General features: G+C 41.1%; 1 protein-coding gene across 1 annotated transcript in view; it reads left to right on the forward strand.

Annotated features, from left to right (window-relative positions):
• Positions 1–297: 297 nt before the first annotated feature.
• LOC126162228 (HCLS1-associated protein X-1) overlaps positions 298–21,962 on the forward strand; it is a 71,846-nt gene continuing 50,181 nt past the window's right edge. The window contains exons 1-3 of the mRNA XM_049918589.1: positions 298–670; positions 10,357–10,443; positions 10,590–10,717. Of these exons, the coding sequence (XP_049774546.1) occupies positions 597–670; positions 10,357–10,443; positions 10,590–10,717 (289 nt within the window). The 5' untranslated portion in view covers positions 298–596. The remainder of the gene's footprint in view (positions 671–10,356; positions 10,444–10,589; positions 10,718–21,962) is intronic.

Here is a 21,962-nt window from a genome sequence, read left to right on the forward strand (position 1 = left end):
TTTTATTGACTTTTAAAATTAGAGCATAGCTCTTTTAAGTAATACATAGGTATTCAGAATATGAATATTTGATGATATATTCATATGAACCATTTGAAATGTATTGTATTTTCAATTTGTATGACTGTACAGTATTTGTATTGCCAAATAAGATAAGAAATTATAGAGATTTCTGATGTAGAAGATTTGTCAAACACAGTAAAAATGTCCTCCTTTTGGGATCTTGTATATTTCTCAAAAATATATAGGTATTCGATCTCTTTCTATTGTAAAATCCTTGGTGTGTGATTGAATTGAATTTTGAGTTTAGCATCTTAGTTAAATTGTTTCTGATGTAGTCTGGTTACATGCAGAAAAAAGTTAAGACGTTTTAGTAAATTGATATGTAAAAATCATGAGGAAGAAATTTTGCTGTTGTCGTAGTGTCTCGAAGTGTGCTGCAAACTTTCTCAGCCGCAGAATTATGAACATCTTTGCATTGTTTACTATCACTCTATCAATCAGATGACTTAGAAAGGACGGCGACGAATTGTTATAGGACGTCATCGAGGAAAATACGTGCCAGGGGATTTTTTTATTTTTAGACATATTCAGAAATGAGCCTTTATAACTTTTTTCGAAATATATTTGGCTTGCCAAAGAAACCTGACGAGGAGGATCCATTCAGGAGGTAAGATCTAGTTTTTCTGTATGCTACAAACATGACAGCTGATTTCATCATCCATATTCTATTTGTAATAATGTCTAGTAGTTTTGGGTACATTTATTAAATAGAGGATAAAACTAATGAAACGTTACAGAAACGATTCATCGTGTACTGTAAATAATTTGCACAGTATGTTGTTGGATACGCGTGCAATGTCAGTCGAACTTCGTATAAGTTCGCTGCCAATCTTTTTGTAGTGTTGACATGATGCTGAGACTTTTTCTCGATAGTACCTATAATAATAATTGATATCACAGAAGAAACCTCTTTTGTTGAATTTCACCTTTAGATTCATACAAGTCTCTGTAATTGATTTGTAACAAAGTATTCTTCATTGTTGGCACTGCAGTTTGTGCGATGCACTAAAGCAGTTTCGTTTATTTTCTACTTCATTCTTTTCTACTGTGGTACTTTTTCTGTTTCCTTTTGTACACTTAGCACTTTAAGTGCCACAAACAATTAACAGTAGTTTTAATGGTTATCATTCTTTAGCTTAAATAAAACAAAAAGGATAAATACTTACCACCCATAATTGCTGAGTCAAGTCCTTAGCAGAATTTGATGACAGTTATTACTATCTTCATTTTTTCTGGTATTACACTTTTTTTATGGCGAGTTTGTAAATATGTTTGAAAATTATTATTAATACGAAAATAGTAGAAAGAAGACAGCTCAATTTAACAGTGAAGACATAGAATCAGTTGAATTTTTTATTGAGCGCAGTTGAAAATAACGATTGAGAAAAGAAATTAAACACAAGAGTGAAATGGCTGCATCAACTGAAGCTCTCGACTCTGTTTCACTAACTCATAATCAACCTCATACCTGTCAACCCACTCTACATCTCAGGCTATAGGCCTACTACAGATCATTATGTCAACACAAAATATCACCTGAAGTGCTCCTGTTAGCCTCTCCGTACCATGAAGCTTGGAGCTCTCTCTAGTCAAGATTTTATTTTTCTTCCAACACTCCATTTTCTGGTTGTGAGCAAGCTTTATCTCCTTCATCCATTTCGTCCCTGTGCTTTTCTTAGTTGGTAAGGGACATTTTGAAAACTGACTGTCAGATCTTGTGTGTTCTCCAGTGGGATCTTCAATTGTTTCAAATATAACTTTAACAATGCCAGGGGTCATTCCATGTCAATTCAACCAATTTGAGAAAATGTTCCAGCTGATAGTCTCAGATTTGGCTGAAATTTAGCCCACCTGTGCTACCAAGTGTGGAACACTCATGTACAAAATTTTAAGTTCCCCTGCCAATTAGTTCCAGAATTATGGCTTGTGAAAGAAGGTGGCGTGACCCGGAAACTGCAACCAAAATCTGGCAATCTATCTTCAGACCCAACTTCAGGTCTTAATAACTTTGGAACTATTCCGCACAGTCCAGTGAAATTTTTACAACCCAGTAACATCCACTTAGAGAACACACACTATGAATCAAAACACCAACAACATATTTCTGAGGGAAAAAAAAATTCCAAAATGTGATTTAAAAAATGTAATACGTTAAAAGGTACATACTGTAGGTGCCCCGTATGCCGAATATAATTCACTCAAAAAGGGTATAAATTTTTTGTGGTAAGCTTAATGTGGCCTAAACACGCACAAAACTCATCTTGCCCATATCAGTCACACAAACTGAGTTACATGCACACAAAAATACAAAAATTTGAAAGATTACCTAAAAAACATGTATTTTCTAAGTGTGCTAGCACAAAAGGGACAAGTGATATCCAAGCCAAATTTCAAACACTGCATAAGTAGACCATAATATAATATGTAGCAAAATTTTGACTTGTTATTGCTAGGCATTTGTGTGCAATAAAAGTTGACTGAGATGTATTTGGTTATGTTTCTTTTAACTCGATTCCGCAAGTAATAGTGATGATGCAGGCAGCTTGTTTCAGATAAAGCTGCAGCAATTGTTGGGACACAGAAAGTTAAACAGTGGTAGTTTTCAGGGACAGAATGAGTCATTGTTAGGCAGAAACAACAAAGGAAACAAGCAACAATTACAGATTACTTGTGTTTTTAAGATTCTAGTTCAGACAGGTCAGTACTGTTGTGGAAAGTCATTATGGAGGCAGAAGAGTGTACTAGTGGTGCTTTTGTTCAAACAAGTTGCAGTATTGGTAGAGCACAAGCATTTGAATGTCATAAAACAACATATGGAACAAAATGTGGTATTCGCTTTTTACTGTATGAACTGGATGAATCGGACCAAGATTTATTGCTAAGGAGATCCGGGATAGACCTTGTGGGCAAAAGAAGTACATTTCCAGGATACTTTAGTGTTTGTTATCATCATATGGAAGTGTTTCTGGATAAGTATTCTTTCCTACAAAGAAGTTGTTTTGATGCATTTCGGATTCATAAGAAGACAGTGAAGTGTAGCCTCAGAGAAATTGATACAAAATCAGTATTGAAAGTGAATCAGTGCATGGGACTTAACATGAAACCAGGACAAAAGTTATGTTCCAGGTGTGTTACACTGCTAAAAAATGAAGAATATTCTGATAATTTACATGACAGTGACAAAGAGTTTCAGTCACCTACAACCACAGCGGATGAGCAATTAAATACTTCAGTGACTGCTCTTCGTTTGTCTCCCATGAAGAGACAAAAAGTTGGGAAAGGAGACAGGTCCAGCTGTGGTAGAAGAAAACTACAAGAAGCTCAAATGGAATTGAAACATAATATAGCTGACACACTAATGGTGGAAGAGGAGGAACTATCTGCTCCAAAGGAACAGAAATCATGCCAGAAATGCTCCGATTTAGACTCAAGTGTGCATGATTTGAAAGAAAAATGTGCCATATCAACACGCCAGAAAAAAGCAGCCATTCTTACCCTTGCACCTTCCGGCTGGTCTATTCACTACACTGCAAAGGAATACAATGTTTCTACATATATGGTAAAGCAAGCTAGGAAAATAAAAGCAACCCAAGGAGTGCTTCCACAACTTCAGCAGGCTCAGGGTAAGCAATTGAGTTCAGAAATAAACGTGCTAGTGTTGGAGTTTTATGAAAATAATGACTACAGCTGAATAACGCTTGGAAAGAAAGACTATGTAACGGTGAAAATGGGAAATGTACATGTAAGGTGCAAAAAAAGACTGTTGCTATGCAACATATCAGAGCTACCGGTATATGTAGAATTCAGGGAAAAGTATCCCAATACCAAAGTAGGTTTATCATCTTTTTTCAATCTTCGGCCAAAATGGGTTGTGCCTGTAAGTGCAAGGGGCACACACAATGTTTGTGTATGAGAGACCCATCAAAATGCTGAGCTGATGTTTGCTGCTATAAAGGGTTCTGGTCTGGATTACAAAGCTGCAGTGAAACTGATGATGTGTGACATCAGTTCCTACCAGTGCATGATACATAGGTGTGAAAAGTGTCCTGGTAAGCAAATCTTGCAGAACACAAGAATAACAAACTGTATGGTGAACTCCTTATGGATGACAATAAACTTGTTTCATGTAAACAATGGACACACTTGTTCGCACAAGTCTTGAAACGAAGCAAAGTACAGTGGAAGATTTTGTTGAAATGTGTTGTCAAAAGACGGATAAACTGACCACACACAGCCTCACAGCAACAGCACAATCGGCTTATCTGCAGTTTTGTAAGGATAATTTGAAACAAGATGAAGTTATAGTAACACTAGACCTTTCTGAAAATTATGCATTTATAGTTCAAGATGCCATCCAGGGATATCATTGGGACAACAGTCAAGCAACTCTCCAGCCATTTGTGATTTACTATAGAGGTGAATCAGGTGATGTGTCTGTCATAAACCTGTGCGTTTTTAGTCACTGTTTAATTCATGATGCCATTGCATTTCAAGCCCACATTCACACTGTCATGGCATATGTGAAAAACAAGCTACCTCACATACATTTTGCAAAATACTTCAGTGATGGGGCAGCTAGTCAGTGCAAAAACCGTAAAAATCTCAAAAATTTATGCATGCATTACCATGATTTTCAGATTCACACAGAATGGAATTTTTTCGCAACAAGTCATGGTAAAAATGTATGTGATGGTATTGGTGCTACCATTAAGCACATGGCATCACGAGCTAGTCTGCAGCACCCTACAGGAGGTCACATTCTAACACCTCTTCAATTATTTACCAGGGTACAGAAAAATATCTCTGGCATACAATCATTCTATGTTTCAAAAGATGAGGTGAAATCAGTCGAAGAGTTGCTAAAAAGCAGACTAGAACATGTTAATACTGTTGCAGGCACAAGGAGCCATCATCACTTCTCTTCAGCAGACTCTGACAATGTGCAGATGAGCAGACTGTCTGGTTATAACTATAGGTTCATGCACAACACGTGTCTTCACAGTGTGTCTGACTCAGGATTCAGAAGCAAAAGCAGCAAAAAACAAACAGGTTGCTATGTTATTGCTGTTTATGATGACAAGTGGTACTTAGGATTTGTTGCAGAGTGCTGTGAAGCAGAAGGTGATGTATTTGTGAACTACATGGCACCAGCAGGACCAGCAAGATCATTTCGTTGGCCATGTTTGGCAGACAGGTGTTGGATTCCTTTTGAACATATTCTTATGACAGTTCCAATTCCTACCACAGTGTCAGGAAGACAGTACAATTTGCCACTCAATGTACAGTGTACAGTAGCTAAAGTGCGGGAGAACCTCTGTTCGAAGCACAATCGACTGGTTTTTAGCAGTTAAGGTGCAGTAAACATTGATAGGTTGTGTTAATCTGTCTATATGTTGTTGCTTAGTGATTAAACAGTTGTGGGAGAGGATAAGAACAGGCACAACAGTTTACGATACGTTTTTACAAAATTGTGTTGTGGAACAATGGCCACATCACCAAATACATCAGTCAACTCCCATTGTACATAAATGTCTTGCAATAACATGCTGAAATTTTGAGATATATATCATTATGGTCTACTTAAGCAGTTTGCGAAATTTGTCTTGGATACCACTTGTCCCTTTTGTGCTACCACACTTTGAAAATCCATGTTTTTCAGGTAATTTTTCAAATTTTTGTATTTTTGTGTGCATGTAACTCAGTTTTTGTGACTGATATGGGCATGGTGAGTTCTGTGTGTGTTTAGGCTACATGAAGCTAACCACAAAAAAATTTATACCCTTTTTGAGTGAATTATATTTGGCATTGAGGGCACCTACAATATGTACCTTTTAACATATTACATTTTTTTAAGCACATTTTGGAAATTTTTATTTTCCCTCAGAAATATGTTGTTGGTGTTTTGATTCATGGAGTGTGTTCTCTAAATTGATGTTACTGGGTTGTAAAAATTTCACTGGACTGTGCGGAATAGTTCCAAAGTTATTAAGACCTGAAGTTGGGTCTGAAGATAGATTACCAGATGTGGGTTGCATTTTCCGGGTCACGCCACCGGGTCGACCGAAGCATCCGATCCCACCTGTCGGCTTTGACCCATGACGTAAGGCTGTTGTGGTGTGTGACGTCATGACGGCGCGGAATTTAGTTTGTGAGAGTGGCATGTTTGTAGGTGTCGTTTTGATGCGATCGGTGGTGCTCTCTGGTGGTGTGTTAGGTGATGCTTTTGGTTTAGTTTGCGAGTGTGGCGTCGTGTGTGAATTTTGATAAATTGTTTTTTTTTATGTCTTTGGTAGGTATGGATATGACTGACAGGGTCAACAGTTTTCGGTTGTCGACTATGATGGGGGACAGTGCATTGTCTCTAATAAAATTTCTTCAGCTATTCGGATTTTTGGATGAAGTCGTGAAGTGTTCAGTGTGTCGTGAAGAAATGAGGCTTACTTAAAGTTCCAGCGTCTCGGACCAGGAGATGTGGAGATGTCATAAGGATAACAGGTCAAGGGAAGTGTTCGATCCCAATGTGTGGCTGTGAATGTTGATATTGGTATCGGGAGATGTTTTTGAGCTATATATGTCAAGGGAAGTGTTAGGTCCTAATTTATGGGATCGGGAGCTGCTGTTGAGCTATATAGGTCAAGGGAAGTGTCCGATTCCAGATGATATTGTGTTTAGTGGTATTTGGGGAGTTTTGTGATGTCAATTTTTTTTCCTTGTTTTGTATGGGGGTGGGTGTCTAAATTTGTTTATTATTAGTTTGTCCCCACCCAAAAACGCCCTATTTCCCGCACTTGTCCCGTTAGTGTTATTAGGCTTTTTGTGGAACGTGTGTGTGTTTGTTTTTCGATGTATTTTCGTCCTCATGATGTGTACGTAATGACTTTATATGCGCCATATTTGAATTGTGGTTTATGGTCGTTTCCGCCATATTTGTGACGTCATGGGTCAAAGCAGACGGTCAGGATCGGACGCTTCCGTATTTCCCACGCCACCTTCTTTCACAAGTCATAATTCTGGAACTAATTGGCAGGGGAAACTAATACTTTGTACATGAGTGTTCCACACATGGTAGAATTAGTGTACTGAATTTCAGTCAAATCTGAGACTATGAGCTGGGGCCCCTGGTTGAACTGACTTGGAGAGGCATTCCCTCTGTGACTTTGCAGATCCTGTGCCCAAGTGCAGGAGTGTATTGATTACTCTTTCATATGGTCTTCCTGTTAAGATTGCATGTAGGAGTCTCATATAGTGTTGTTATTTTGATATTGTACTTCTCCAGAATTTAAAGTGACTTCATGAACTTAATAGCCGTTAGTAGAAAGTTGATATTTATTGTAGCTACATATGTGATGGTTTCTCGTGCTCTATGGTTGTTGTATTCCTCTAGTTAGCATTGGTGGAATACGTGAAAGTACCTTCCTCGCCCACCTGTTGCCCCTGCCCCCTATTGGTAGTACACATTACTGAAAGTGCATTGACATTACTAAGAGCTGTGCTAAAAGATGTTTTTGTGTTCTGGGCCCTGCTTACACATCAGCATGTCTTTAAAAGTATGTTGTTAATATAAGTCAACAATAAATAACAATTATCTTCTTATAAGTTGGGCCTAAAGTATCCCCCCTCCCCGTGTAACATGTGTTATGGAAAATGCATTGGTATTGCTAGGGTTAAGAGTTAAGAAACTGGCGAGTGAATTCAAATGTGGCCGTACTTCTCTTGATGATGATCCACAAAGAAGACTCCCCAAAAGTACATCATCAGATGAAAACATCAAGGAACTGCACAATACTGTATTGTATGACTGATAAGTACAAGTGTACGATACAGATGACATCCTATGTATTTAAGAAGGAAAACAAGCTAATCAATTTCGATAAAGATTGGTGTAAGGCGAGTGTCGCAACCAAAATATTTAGTGTTACTGTGGAACAGAAGGGAGATCTGCCACATCTTGCAAAAAGCAAACTAACAAATACAGCAATGTATGAAAGCCAGTGGTCCTCCACCAAAAAGTGTGAAGGTGGTCTTTTCTTTCAGAAATGTTATTGGTTTCTGGGATGCAAAAGGGGTTCTTCTTGTTGCTTAGATTTCAAAGGTTAAAAACAACTAGTGAATACTATGCAAGTTTCTGGAACAAAAAGTTAAAACTGTTTATGAGAAAGATACCAGTATAGTGGTATAAAAAAGTAGACAAGACAGAAAGGATATTCAGAAAAAGATTTATATAAAGAAGTATAGTCTTCCATCAGGACAGTGAAAGATGCTTTGGCAGTAGAGAAATTGAAAGGTGTGTAGTGTGACTTATGGAAATGTCCATAACAGATTTCACAGGTAACAGATTTCACAACTTCTGTGTACACTTGCTCCCACATCTAAAGGAGCTTGTGGATAGAAAAGGGTTAGTGAGAGTCTATGAGAGCCAAGAGTGCTTTTACTGTCCTTTCAGAATTGTGTTTAAGGAGTGAAATCATTTTGCAGAAAAAATTTGGGACAAAGCGGGTTCACTTAAAAAATGTATTTTTGGTATTTGTAACAATCTTTTCTCTCAGGCTAAGAACGTTGGGCCTTGCTCTTATAAACTGGCGATAAGCACAGTAATTGGGATGTATAAATGCTAACAGCATTATATGTGACTAATAATGAAAACATTGGTTCCTTTTCTAGAGTATCACACTTATTAGTGAATCTTAATTTGCGGTAGTGTTGCTCTCAGTACAGATACAGAATCACTTCAGCAGGAGTCACTATTTTGATAATCAGACTTGCAGAACAACCATCTTGTTCCCTCCTCAGCTTTTAAAGATGATGGGACATCTTTAGTGATGAAACATTTTTCGTCCTTTGCCTTAATCAGTCACTCAGTGGGATGTTGTTATTGTGGTCTTCAGTCCTGAGACTGGTTTGATGCAGCTCTCCATGCTACTCTATCCTGTGCAAGCCTCTTCATCTCCCAGTACCTATTGCAGCCTACATCCTTCTGAATCTGCTCAGTGTATTCATCTCTTGGTCTCCCTCTACGATTTTTACCCTCCACGCTGCCCTCCAGTACTAAATGGGTGATGCCTTGATGCCTCAGAACATGTCCTACCAACCGATCCCTTCTTCTAGTCAAGTTGTGCCACAAACTTCTCTTCTCCCCAATTCTATTCAATACCTCCTCATTAGTTATGTGATCTACCCATCTAATCTTCAGCATTCTTCTGTAGCACCACATTTCGAAAGCTTCTATTCTCTTCTTGTCTAAACTATTTATCGTCCATGTTTCACTTCCATACATGGCTACACTCCATACAAATACTTTCAGAAACGATTTCCTGACACTTAAATCTATACTCGATGTTAACAAATTTCTCTTCTTCAGAAACCCTTTCCTTGCCATTGCCAGTCTACATTTTATATCCTCTCTACTTCAACCATCATCAGTTATTTTGCTCCCCAAATAGCAAAACTCATTTACTACTTTAAGTGTCTCATTTCCTAATGTAATTCCCGCAACATCACCCGACTTAATTCGACTACATTCCATTATCCTCGTTTTGCTTTTGTTGATGTTCATCTTACACCCTCCTTTCAAGACACTGTCCATTCCGTTCAACTGCTCTTCCAAGTCATTTGCTGTCTCTGACAGAATTACAATGTCATCTGCGAACCTCAAAGCTTTTATTTCTTCTCCATGGATTTTAATACCTACTCCGAATTTTTCTTTTGTTTCCTTCACTGCTTGCTCAATATACAGATTGAATAACATCGGGGATAGGCTACAACCCTGTCTCACTCCCTTCCCAACCAGTGCTTCCCTTTCATGTCCCTCGACTCTTATAACTGCCATCTGCTTTCTGTACAAATTGTAAATAGCCTTTCACTCCCTGCATTTTGCCCCTGCCACCTGGAGAATTTGAAAGAGAGTATTCCAGTCAACATTGTCAAAAGCTTTCTCTAATTCTACATCTGCTAGAAACGTAGGTTTGCCTTTCCTTAATCTTTCTTCTAAGATAAGTCGTAGGGTCAGTATTGTCTCACATGTTCCAACATTTCTACGGAATCCAAACTGATGTTCCCCAAGGTCGGCTCAGTGAGATAGTTGAATTAATTTCAAAGATGCAAAAGAGACTCTCAGATGCTAACTGTAATGTGTCAAAGAATTTGGATGGCGCACAAGTAACTAAAAACTACCCACAATTTGTAAGAGAAAAATGGATTTGGTTGCTCAGTAGTAAGTTTTAGTGTTACCTTAAGAGAGTGTAATAGATTTATGAATGTCTTTCATAGACTTACATTTTTCATTTTGTTTTTTAGGGGGAATTACAACTATTCTCCAGAGGATTATGAAAGGAACACATGGATTAATGATCATTATGAGGATGATGACATTGAAGAGATGGGGTATGTGCGTTTTTTGGACTTTTTGCATTATTGTTAGTCATATTTGGGAAGCTATTATGATTTTCCTCTTTTTGTGTTGACTGCATCATCATAATAGTTACCACTGATGTTTGGCGACTAATTTAAATGAATATTACTTGTTGCAGACCATTAGAAGAACAGCCATTTGGTTTTAAAATTTTTTCCAGTCCTCTTGAAATTCATCGTTTTTTTGAAAAACAAATGAATGAAATGATGAAAACTTTCCAAATGTTTGACTCAGATCCTATGATTGGTAAGTAAAGAAATATTGGAGAAATTGGTATATACGTACTGACCTTAATGGTATAACGATTGTAGCTATTCATTGTTTTTGTAATTTGTTCATTGCTTTCAAATGGCATTCAGTCTGTGAAATAAGATGTATTACTTTAAGAAAGAAACTGCATGTGAGGCATGAAATATCTCTTGTGATCAGTAAAAATCATGTTCCATTATGACAGATTGATGGGTTGAGTACAGCTTACTACTGTCTGATGCAAGAAACTGTTCACATTAACTATATTATTCATCCACACAAATCCAGTAACAGCACTATTTTGTAGCAAAGTGATAGGATGAACCTTTTCTCACCTCACACAGTTAATGAACATTTCTACATCAGTGAAGATGAACTCCAGGTAATTTTTTGTTACCTATAATTTCCAATAACATTCTGCACTGTGTTTCTAGGTTGTAAGAACCCAGTTATTATTGGGGTATGTTGTGCGTTATATGCTTGGAATGGTAGCTGTGCTCCCTAAGTACAAAATTTAACAATCACAAGATTGAGGCTGGTTCCTTTATTGATCTTTGTGTTTTTCCCCTCTGCATGCAATGCATTTTGTGTAAATGACGATGCCCAACAAAGAAGAGTGATGTTTGAACCAACTTTTGGTTGATTGCCTCAGTTTTTATTCATGAGGAGATTGACTATCACAAGAAACATATTTGCTCAAATAATTGTTCTGTATTTTTAGATTATTACATTATAGTCATATTTTTGAGAAAATTTTGGAAGCACAAATTCGAGCAAAATTAGAAGGGATGAGAGAAGAGCAGCATGACTTCAGAACAGGAAGGTCCACGGTGGATCTAATTTTTGCTGTAAGACATCTGCAGGAACAGCACTATGAATATGGAATAGATCTACTAATGATCTTCCTGGTTGCTGAAAAAGTGTGTGATAGTGTACATATAAGCAAAGTGTGGAAAGCCCTGGAGAACAGAGGAGTAGCAAAACAGATTATTTGGAAGATAAGAGAAATGTACTATGGAAGTGTGAGCTGCGTGAAAGTGGGAGGAGAGAGACCAGCTTGGACTGAACAGAAGAATGGCTTGAGGCAGGGAAGTGCACTTTCACCATTACTCTTCATTGATGGATGTTATAATGAGTGCAGTAGCACAAGTAATTGGTGAAGGAAAGATGAAAGCTTTGATGTTTGCAGCTGATCTGATGACCCGGGGGAATAAGGGGGAGGAAGTACAAGAGCAGTTGGACTATGGGAACGTACAGTACAAGAATATGGGATGAAATCCAGTGTGAGAAAGAGCGAGATGATTATCACAACAAGAACAAAGGGAGAGGAACAACTGGAATAACAATTTGTAGGGAACGATTGAGGAGACTGGAGAGTTTCAAGAACCTAGGAAGCTTGATACAGAAAGATGGAAAAAATGACAGAAATAAATGAGCGGGGGAGAAAAGCTGAAGCATTTCGGAATGTCAGAAGCCTGATAAGGAGCAAGGATGTACCACAAATCAGTAAAAAGGTTATATACCGGTCATACTATGTCCCAATCCTGACGTATGCATCAGAAACCTGGATTATGAAAGGAAGAGAGAAAAGCAAAGTACAAGCTAGTGAGATGAAATTCTTGAGAAACAGTATTGGAGTGACAAAGATAGACAGGCTAAGAAATGAGAGGATCAGAGAGTTAATGGAGGTGGAACCATTACAGGAGGAGATAGAGAAATCAAGGCTGAGATGGTATGGACACATTAAGAGAATGGAGGAGAAGAGGATACCCCGGAGGATACACGAGATGAAACTGGAAGGAAAGATACCAAGAGGAAGACCTAGGGACAGATGGCTGAGAGGAGTAGAGGAATGCATCTAGAAGAAAGGAGAAGACTGGACCAAGGTGAAGACGGAGAGATGGTGGCAAGACAGAAGATGATGGAGAGGCCTATGTTCCAAACAGACCTGGCCAGAGGTTGGGATCTGTCCATGATGATGATGATGATGATGATGATGATGATGATGATGATGATGACATTATAGTCAGTTAATCTAAAGTGTTGACTATGTCACACACATACCATCTGTGTGTGGAATGCTAAGTAGTCACTTTACTCTAGACCCCCAACACTCCATGTTCCTCTGATATCACTACATTAAGGGGACTGGTCCGTGAATACCAGGGGAAACCTTGAAAAAATTATCAGTTTTCTAAACAGTGTAACTCAAAGAATAAGATCATATAATGATTACCATCTTTGAAGACATATTTTGAGAATATTTTTATGTATGAACCACTGCTTTAGATCTGTCACTTTTTTATTTGTATCTTTTTGGTGCAGGAGAAATAAACCACACTAATTATTTATGTAAATCACAGGCACACATTTCTCATAATGCAAACAAAGAGTAAGGTTTATTTTTTCCTGTAACTTCTTTACATTATTATCTTTAAAACAGACTATTGAAAAGATGGTGCTGCCTAAAACTGTGGCACAAAAAATGTTAACTATGATCATCAAAAATTTTGGAAATGAATTCAGAGTTTTTCTTCAAAAAAGAATTTTATTTTCAAAGTTAAGTCACAAGAATAGTCTACTTTTTAGTTAAGCAGGTTTTAAGACAGTATACACAATTTTAGCTCTCGTGTGTTTAATATGAGGGCTGTTCAGAAAGTAGGGAACATTTTGGCATTAAAAAAAAAAAATACAAGAAATACATTTTACTATGTACATCTGAAAGAGTGACTGACAAACACTTCTGCACATAGTCACTAAACACATTGAGGCACTTATCATAGCGGTGAACAAGCTTTGAAAGACCTTCATTGTAAAATTCTGCCACCTGAGACTTCAGCCAGTGAGTCACGTCCGCCTGGAGTTCGCATCATCAACGCGCTGTGTTGCAAGCCAGTTGTTCATCTTGGGGAAACAGTTGGATGTCGCTTGGTGCAAGATCGGGGCTGTAAGGTGGATGAGGGAAAATTTCCCATCGGAATGAATTAAGGAGTTCTTTAGTGCGGTTTGCCGTGTGAGGTCGGGCATTGTCGTGCAAAACCAAATTCTGGACATCAGCTTTCCTTGGCATTTGTTTTGAACTGCTCTTCTAAGGCTGTGCAAAGTTTGACAGTACTGGGAAGAATTTATGGTTCCTCCACACGTTCGAGAAAACCAATAAGAAGCACACCTTGCCTATCCCAAAACACTGCTGCCATCAACTTCCTTGCTGACAAGGTTTGCAAACATTTTGGGGGGACCTTGTGTGCCCCCACTCCATGGACTGTAATTTTGTATCGCAATTGATGTGTTTCACCAAAGTCTTGTCACTGGATACAATTTGATCCAGTAATGAATCACTATGTTTGTGGTAGGCCTCCAAAAATGTCAACATTGCCTCCATTTGCTGTTCTTTATGGTGCTCTGTAAGCATTTTGGGCACCCATCGTGCACAAAATTTGTGGTAGCCTAGCTTTTGAGTGACAGTTTCAAATAACGAAGTCCGTGAAACTTGTGGAAAAGAAAGCGAAAACTCCATTATTGTGAAGCGACTGTTTTCACGAATCGTGTAATCAACTTGAGCTACAAGATCATCAGTCACAGTGCTCGGGTGCCCACTCTTCTCTTCATTATGAACATTGGTTCAGCCATTTTTAAACCGAATGCACCATTTCCGTATGGAACATTCACTCATTACGTTGTTTCCGCACACTTCGCACAGTTCATGATAAATTTCTATAGGTTTTAGGTTTTTTGTCAACAAAAACCGTATCACAGACCGCATCTCACAATTGGCAGGGTTTTCGATTGCAGCACACGTTTCAAATTCGAATATCGGAAAAACCAGATGCACAGACACATTCCCACTGTCACGGATGGATGCCGACTGAGCTGCTGAGCACGCACATTGTATACATCAAACAATATTTCTTCACTTACCTGTGAAATATCTTCACAACACCTTCAGGTTCCACCCCTCCACTATAGCCACTAAAATTAATCAAACATCAGTGATTTTCATTTCCACTAGTACAGCCAAGACAGTACTTGGTATTACGTTCCACATCAATGACTCTACCACTGTCCAAGGCAGTAGCTGTCACTACACCATTTAGGAAGCTATGGCCTCTTCATTGCTAGCATGTATCCAGGGCTGCAGACATACATGTATTGCTGTCATTCACATTGTCTACATTTTCCTGAACAGCATTTTTCATGCTATCATTTGCTACTTCTTCTAAAGTCTGTAGAATAATTTTATTGGACCTGTCAAACCTTGTAAATGGGGGGAGGGGGGGGGGAGCCATAAGCAAGTTTAATATTTGTGTTATACACTCTCTGTCTAGTTACGCCAAAAGTATAACCACATTTGCTTAAATCCCAGAAATTACAAACAATTCTCGGGGTTAGAATCGGCCCAAGGTATTCCTGCCTGCAGTAAGAGGTGACTAAAAGGAGTCTCACACTTTTTGCCCCTGTGATTTCAGGTCACATTCTGTGGTTTGACCTGCCACTTCCAAAATTCTACAGAAGTGCGGGCCATATGGGGAAGGACGCCTTATGTGGTGCACGAGTGCCCTTAAATTTGATCTCCACCTGTGCCCATGGTGAGAGCCCGATTGGAGTGGGTGGCATCAGGGCGAATGACCCGCAATGAGGTGGATTAAATCATCTCTTGCTGGTGACCGTACGGCACCAGCAGTCTCTAAGAAGGGCAAGATAGAATACAATGCCAACAGGTATGACCCTATATCATTTCCCTCCCTCGCAACACCATGGAAGGAACACAGAGCTACAGAACAGAGAGAGCAATATTCGCCTCGGTTTTTAGTCTGTTGCAGAACCGATGGGGACTCTTTTCTCTCAATGAAGCCTTAGTTTTTCGTTGAACACCTTGAGGATACGTTTGGAGAAGTAGCAGCACTGTCCAAGATGCAAAATGGCACAGTCGTGATTCAGACAGCATCCCCAGCCCAATCCCGAGCGTTACTCGCCTGTGACAAGCTGGGTGATATTCCTGTTTCCATCACTCCCAATAAAAACGTCAACATGATCCATGGGATTATTTTCCATCGTGACCTCCTCTTGCAGTCTGAAGACAAGCTCTGCACCAATTTAGAATGGCGGGGTGTTCATTTCATCCGGTGCATTTACAGAGGACCCAAAGACAACAGGGTTGCTACCAGTGCTTTCATCTTGGCCTTTTGAGGGTGATTCATTGCTTGAAAAGGTCAAGGTGATGGTTTACTGCTGTAATGTTAAACCATATGCTCCTCCCCTTATGCGGTGCTTTAAGTGCTGGAAGTTCAGGCACATGTCTTCCCCCTGCACTTAAAGCGTCACATGTCGACACTGCAGACATCCACTGCACCAAGATACTCCATGTGCGCCACCTCCAACTTGCTTCAACTGTGGAGAGCCCTACTCCCCCCTGCTCGCCAGACTGCCCAGTACTCCAAAAGGAGCGGAAAATCATGGAGTACAAGACACTGGACTGGTTGATGTACACAGAGGCTAAACATAAATTGAAAAGATTACACCCCATTCGGTTGACGTCGACATGCGCTGCAGATACATTACCATCGCTGCCCCAAGTGCCAGTGGTTCCTCACTCTGCCATGAACAGTGGGCTCTCCTCGTTCCCCTCCCCCCTGATGGAGAAGCAACAACCTCCTCCAGCTCCTCTCGAGTGGAAGGGGTCCCTTGGGGCCCTCTCTTCCAAGGTCTCCACTAATGCCATGGTGGACACTCGGCAGTGGCGCAAGGAGCTGCTGGACGAAGAGCTTCAAAGTCTTCCTCCGTGTCTGAAGCTGCTTTGTAGAAATTTTACCAGCATGCCCCTAAAGAGAAAAGAAGAAGTCCGGTAAGAAACAGGACCCTCTGGTGACCCCAACATCACCACTCCCTATCAATTCTGCATCCTAGGATGGGATGGAGATATTAGCGTCTCCTGCGGATGTGGATCTCACTGATGCCTCATCCACCATAGAAATGGCTACAAATACTCAATCAGCGGCAGCAGGTGACCCTGAGGCATAACCTGATTCCTTGAGCAATTCATGCCTTCCCAGCTTCACGATAACATCATCCTCCAGTGGAATTGTAGGAGTTTTTTCCACCACCTGGCTGAGCAATGGAAACTGTTAAGCTTTACACCTGCTTTCTGCTTTGCCCTTCAGGAAACCTGGTTTCCGGCAATGTGGACCCCTGCCCTCCGTGGCTATAAGGGATATTACAGGAACCATAGCAACTATAATAGTGTGTCAGGTGGAGTTTGCAGCTATGTCCTGAACTCAGTATGCACTGAACCTGTGCCCCTTCAACCCCTCTTGAAGCTGTGGCTGTCAGAATTTCGACGATGCAGGTAATAACTGTCTGCAACGTATATCTTCCTCCAGATTGTGCATTACCCCTGAAAGCATTGGCTGCACTGATTGATCAACTCCCTAAACTTTACTACTTTTGGGAGATTTTGGCACCCATAACCCCATATGGGGTGGCACAGTTCCTACTGACCGAGGCAGAGTTGTCGAAAATTTACTGTCACAACTCAGCCTCTCCTCTTAAATACTGGGGCTGCCACATAATTCACTGTGGCACATGGCACATATTCGGCCATTGATCTCTCGGTTTGCAATCCTGGCCTTCTCCCATCTATCACTGGAGAGTGCATGACCACCTGTGTGATAGTGACCACTTCCCCATCTTCCTGTCACTGCCTCAACGTCAGGTCCACAAACGCCTGCCCAGATGGGCTTTAAAGAAGACGGACTGGGAAACTTTCTCCTCTGCTGTCTGTGTTGAATCTCCCCCTCATGGTAACATCGATGTGGTGGTTGAGCAGGTAACTACAACGATCGTTACTGCAGCAGAAAACGTGATCCCTCGTTCCTTAGGGTGCCCTCGGTGAAAGACAGTCCCGTGGTGGTTGCCGGAAGTCACCGAGGCAATTAAGGAACGCTGGCGAGCTCTGCAGTGGCAGAAACGGCACCCTTCCCTGGCGCACCTCATAGCCTTTAAACGGCTCCGTGCCGACATTTGCCAGCATATCGAAAGGTGGAAACGAGTGGTGGGAGAGGTAGGTCTTGACCATTGGGTGCCATACATCACCTTCCCAAATCGGAAGAGTCCTCTCGTTCACTACACACCACAGTGAAACCTATAACACCCCATTTACAGAGTGGGAGCTCTTCAGCCTCAGTGCCCTTGCACATTGCCCCGACACAGCACCTGGGCCCAATCAGATCCACAGTCAGATGATTAAACATCTCTCGGTTGACTACAAGTGAGATCTCGTAATCTTCAACCGGATCTGATGTGATGGTGTCTTTCCATGCACCGGCGGGAGAGCACCACCATACTAGTTCTCAAACCTGGCAAAAACTCGCTTGATTTGAATAGCTATCGGCCTATCAGTCTCACCAATGTTCTTTGTAAGCTGTTGGAAGGTATTGTGTGTCAGTGGTTGGATTGGGTCCTGGAGTCACATGACCTACTGGCTCTGTGCCAGGTCGGCTTCCGCCAGGGTCGCTCTACCACTGATAACCTTGTGTCCCTTGAGTCTGCCATCCGAACAGCCTTATCCAGACGGAAACACCTTGTTGCCATCTTTTTTGATTTATGAAAAGCGTATGACACCACTTGCCAACATCATATCCTTGGCACATTATACAAGTGGGGTATCAGAGGCCCACTCCCGATTTTTATCCAGAATTTCCTGTCACTTCATACTTGCCGTGTCCAAGTTGGTGCCCCCCATAGTTCCCTCCATATCCAGGAGAATGGGGTCCCGCAGGACTTTGTATTGAGTGTATCTCTACTTTTAGTGGCCATTAATGGTCTAGCAGCAGCTGTAGGGCCGTCCATCTCATCCTCTCTGTATGCAGACGACTTCTGCATTTCATACTGCTCCACCAGTACTGCTGTTGTTGAGTGTCACCTACAGGGAGCCATCCACAAGGTGCTGTCATAGGCCCCAGCCCACGGCTTTAAGTTTTCGGCCACCAAGTCATGTGTTATGCACTTCTGTCAGCGCCATACCGTTCATCCGGAACCAGAACTTTACCTTCCTGACGGTCCCTTCACTGTAATGGAGACTTATAGATTTTTGGGACTGGTTTTCGACGCCTGATTGAATTGGCTTCCTCACCTTGGTCAGCTTAAGCGGAAGTGCTGTCAGCACCTAAGTGCCCTCCGCTGCCTGAGTAATACCAACTGGGGTGCAGATCGCTCTACACTGCTGCCGCTATGCAGAGCCCTTGTTCAAGCCCGTCTTAACTATGGGAGTCTGGTTTATGGTTCAGCGGCCCCTCAGCGTTGCATTTACTCAACCCAGTACACCACTGTGGCGTTATACCAGCGACGGGAGCTTTTAGGATGAGTCCGGTGACCAGCGTTCTTGCAGAGGCTGGAGTTCCTGCATTGCAGGTCAGGCATGCACAACTGCTTGCAAGTTACATTGCACATGTTTGTAGTTCTCCTGCGCATCCAAATTACCGTCTCCTTTTCCCACCTACAGCGGTTCATCTCCTGCATCGGCGGCCCAGGTCAGGGCTTCAAATTGCAGTCTGTGTCCGATCCCTTCTAACCGAACTGGAGCCCTTGGCCTTACCAGCTACACTCTAGGTCCAATCGCATACACCTCCATTGTATATACCCAGGCCGCGGCTTCGCCTGGACATTTCACATGGCCCACAGGACTCAGTTCACCCCGAGGCTCTCCGCTGTCACTTCATCTCAATTCTTGACATGTACCCTAGGCCATGAAGTGATTCACACCGACGGCTTGATGGCTGATGGTCACGTCGGCTTTGCATATGTCCATGGAGGACATATTGAACAGCATTCCTTGCCCGATTGCTGCAGTGTTTTCACTGCAAAGCTGGTGGCTATATCTTGTACTCTTGAGCACATCCATTCATGCCCTGGGAGTCATTTCTTCTGTGTACTGACTCTTGAGCAGATTACAAGCTATCGACCAGTGCTACCCTCGTCATCCTTTGGTAGCAACCATCCAGGAGTCCACCTATGCCCTGGAATGATCTGGTCGTTCAGTGGTGTTTGTGTGGACCCCAGGACATGTCAGAATCCCAGGCAACGAACTTGCTAACAGGCTGGCCAAACAGTCTACACAGAAACCACTTATGGAGATCGGCATTCCAGTAACTGACCTGCATTCATTTTTACATACATCATCAGGTTTTTCGATTTTGGGGGACGGAATGGCATAGTCTCAGTACGCACAACAAACTGCGTGTCATTAAAAAGACTACGAATGTGTGGCAGTCCTCCATGCGGGCCCCCCATGCGGGCCTCTCACAGGGACTCTCTGGTTCTCTGTCGGTTCTGCATTGGCCATGCTTGGGCGACCCATGGCTACCTCCTGCATCGTCAAGACCCGCCTCAGTGTCGATGCGGCGCCTGGTTGACAGTGGCCCATATTCTGGTGCACTGTCTCACTTTGACTGCCCTGTGAGGAAATCTTCGGTTACCGGACTCGTTGCCACTAATTTTATCTGACAACACTTTATTGGCTAATTTAGTTCTTGTTTTATTCGTGAGGGTGGTTGTATCATTTGATTTTAGCACATGTCTTTTGTCCCTCTGTGTCCTCCACCCTCGTGCTTGTGGGTTGGACGGTTTAATGTGTTGCAGAGTGGCTGGCTTCTCCTTTTTATTCTCATGGTCAGCCAGCCATGGTAATCTGTTTTGTCATTTTAATCTTTTCTACCTGTTTCTTGCGTTTACATGGTTTTCTTCTCCCTTTTTTCCATTTAAGTGTTTGTTGCCCTTTCATTGTTCTAGTGCTTTTTCCTTTCTCTCCATTTTGTGTTGTCAGTCTTGCTTGTTTATTCTCACCCTTGTGGCATTGTTTTATTCGGAACAAGGGACCACTGACCTAGCTGTTTGGTCCCTTCCCCCATATTTTAAACCAACCAATTCTTGAACCACATTTGCTTAGATCAGAAAAATTACAAGCATCTCTTAAATTCGATGCACAACCTCTTCTAGCATGTATGTCCTCAACTATCTGCACACCACTGTTGCCACATTCCTTACATTGCAAAGCTTTATTTATTAGTTCAGATAGAGTAGAGAGTTCAACAATAACACAAACTGAATCAGTAGTTCGTACCTCTGTATTATCAGCATTAATACTGTGGAACCATTGTCCAAATATTTCAGTTTTCACTCTGAAGCACTTGGAGTAGTTGAGGTCGATTCAAGTGTTGTATCATGGTGTATATGAGTATTAGGAGAGTTAGTCCGTTTGGTGAACAGATTTCCGTAAAATTTACGTTGTTTGACACCAAACTTCTTAATTCTTCCTATTGCTTTCAAGTGGACGCACACAATAAGAAATTCACGCACACAGTTACTTCACGCTAAACAAAATAATCCCCCAAAACAATAGCAAACAATAATTAAACAGTCTGTATAAACAAAAGATAAGCAACTGTAAAGCTCTCGCAGGTTATCCAACTTAACGGACTAAAAAGTCATAAAAAGAAAACAAATGAGAGCAAAACTTTATTTTTAACAGAGCTGACTGGGTGCCATGGGGATGTCATGGTGCATGCTGCCACTTTTAAATTCCTCTAATTTTGGCACTGCCTGTGGTCCATTTTCCTGGAAGTAAACTCTTACTTATTCAGAAAGCTACAGAGAATTTTTTTAGACAAAAATTCAAAAATCGATTTTTTGGCAGTTATTCATGTACAAGTTCCCTTAATATGTGACAGTATGTGTTCCTTAAGGCTGATGTAATGAACATTTCACCAATTTGGCTTGTGTGTTCCATTGGTTATATGCAGGTAATTCGGTGTGATTTGTGACATGTTAAGGTTTACATAGACAATATATCCTTTTACAAATTCAATACATAACATAAATCTTTCAGCGTTTCTGTGGTCAAATACACTTTCTAGAAAGTCTTTTCAAGTGACACTGGTGTAGTGACTTGGCTGAGAGTCATACTTATGTATAAAGCTATGCTTATTACCTACCTATATTACCAAAAGTCTGATCATATGGTGTATCAGACAAAATATGTGGCTGGATTGAATATTTCTTGGTAGGGAGGACACAGCATGTGATCTTGGAAGAGTCAGTGTCAGATGTAGAACTAACTTTGGATGTAGCCCAACGAAGTGTGTTGGGCCCCTTGCTGTTCATGTTCTATATTAATGATCTTGCGGACAATATTAAAGTAACCCCAGACTTTTCACAGATGTTGCAGTTATCTGCAGCGAAGTACAGTCTG

Source organism: Schistocerca cancellata, chromosome 2, assembly GCF_023864275.1.
Source record: "Schistocerca cancellata isolate TAMUIC-IGC-003103 chromosome 2, iqSchCanc2.1, whole genome shotgun sequence".
Classification (NCBI taxonomy): Eukaryota; Metazoa; Arthropoda; class Insecta; order Orthoptera; family Acrididae; genus Schistocerca; species Schistocerca cancellata.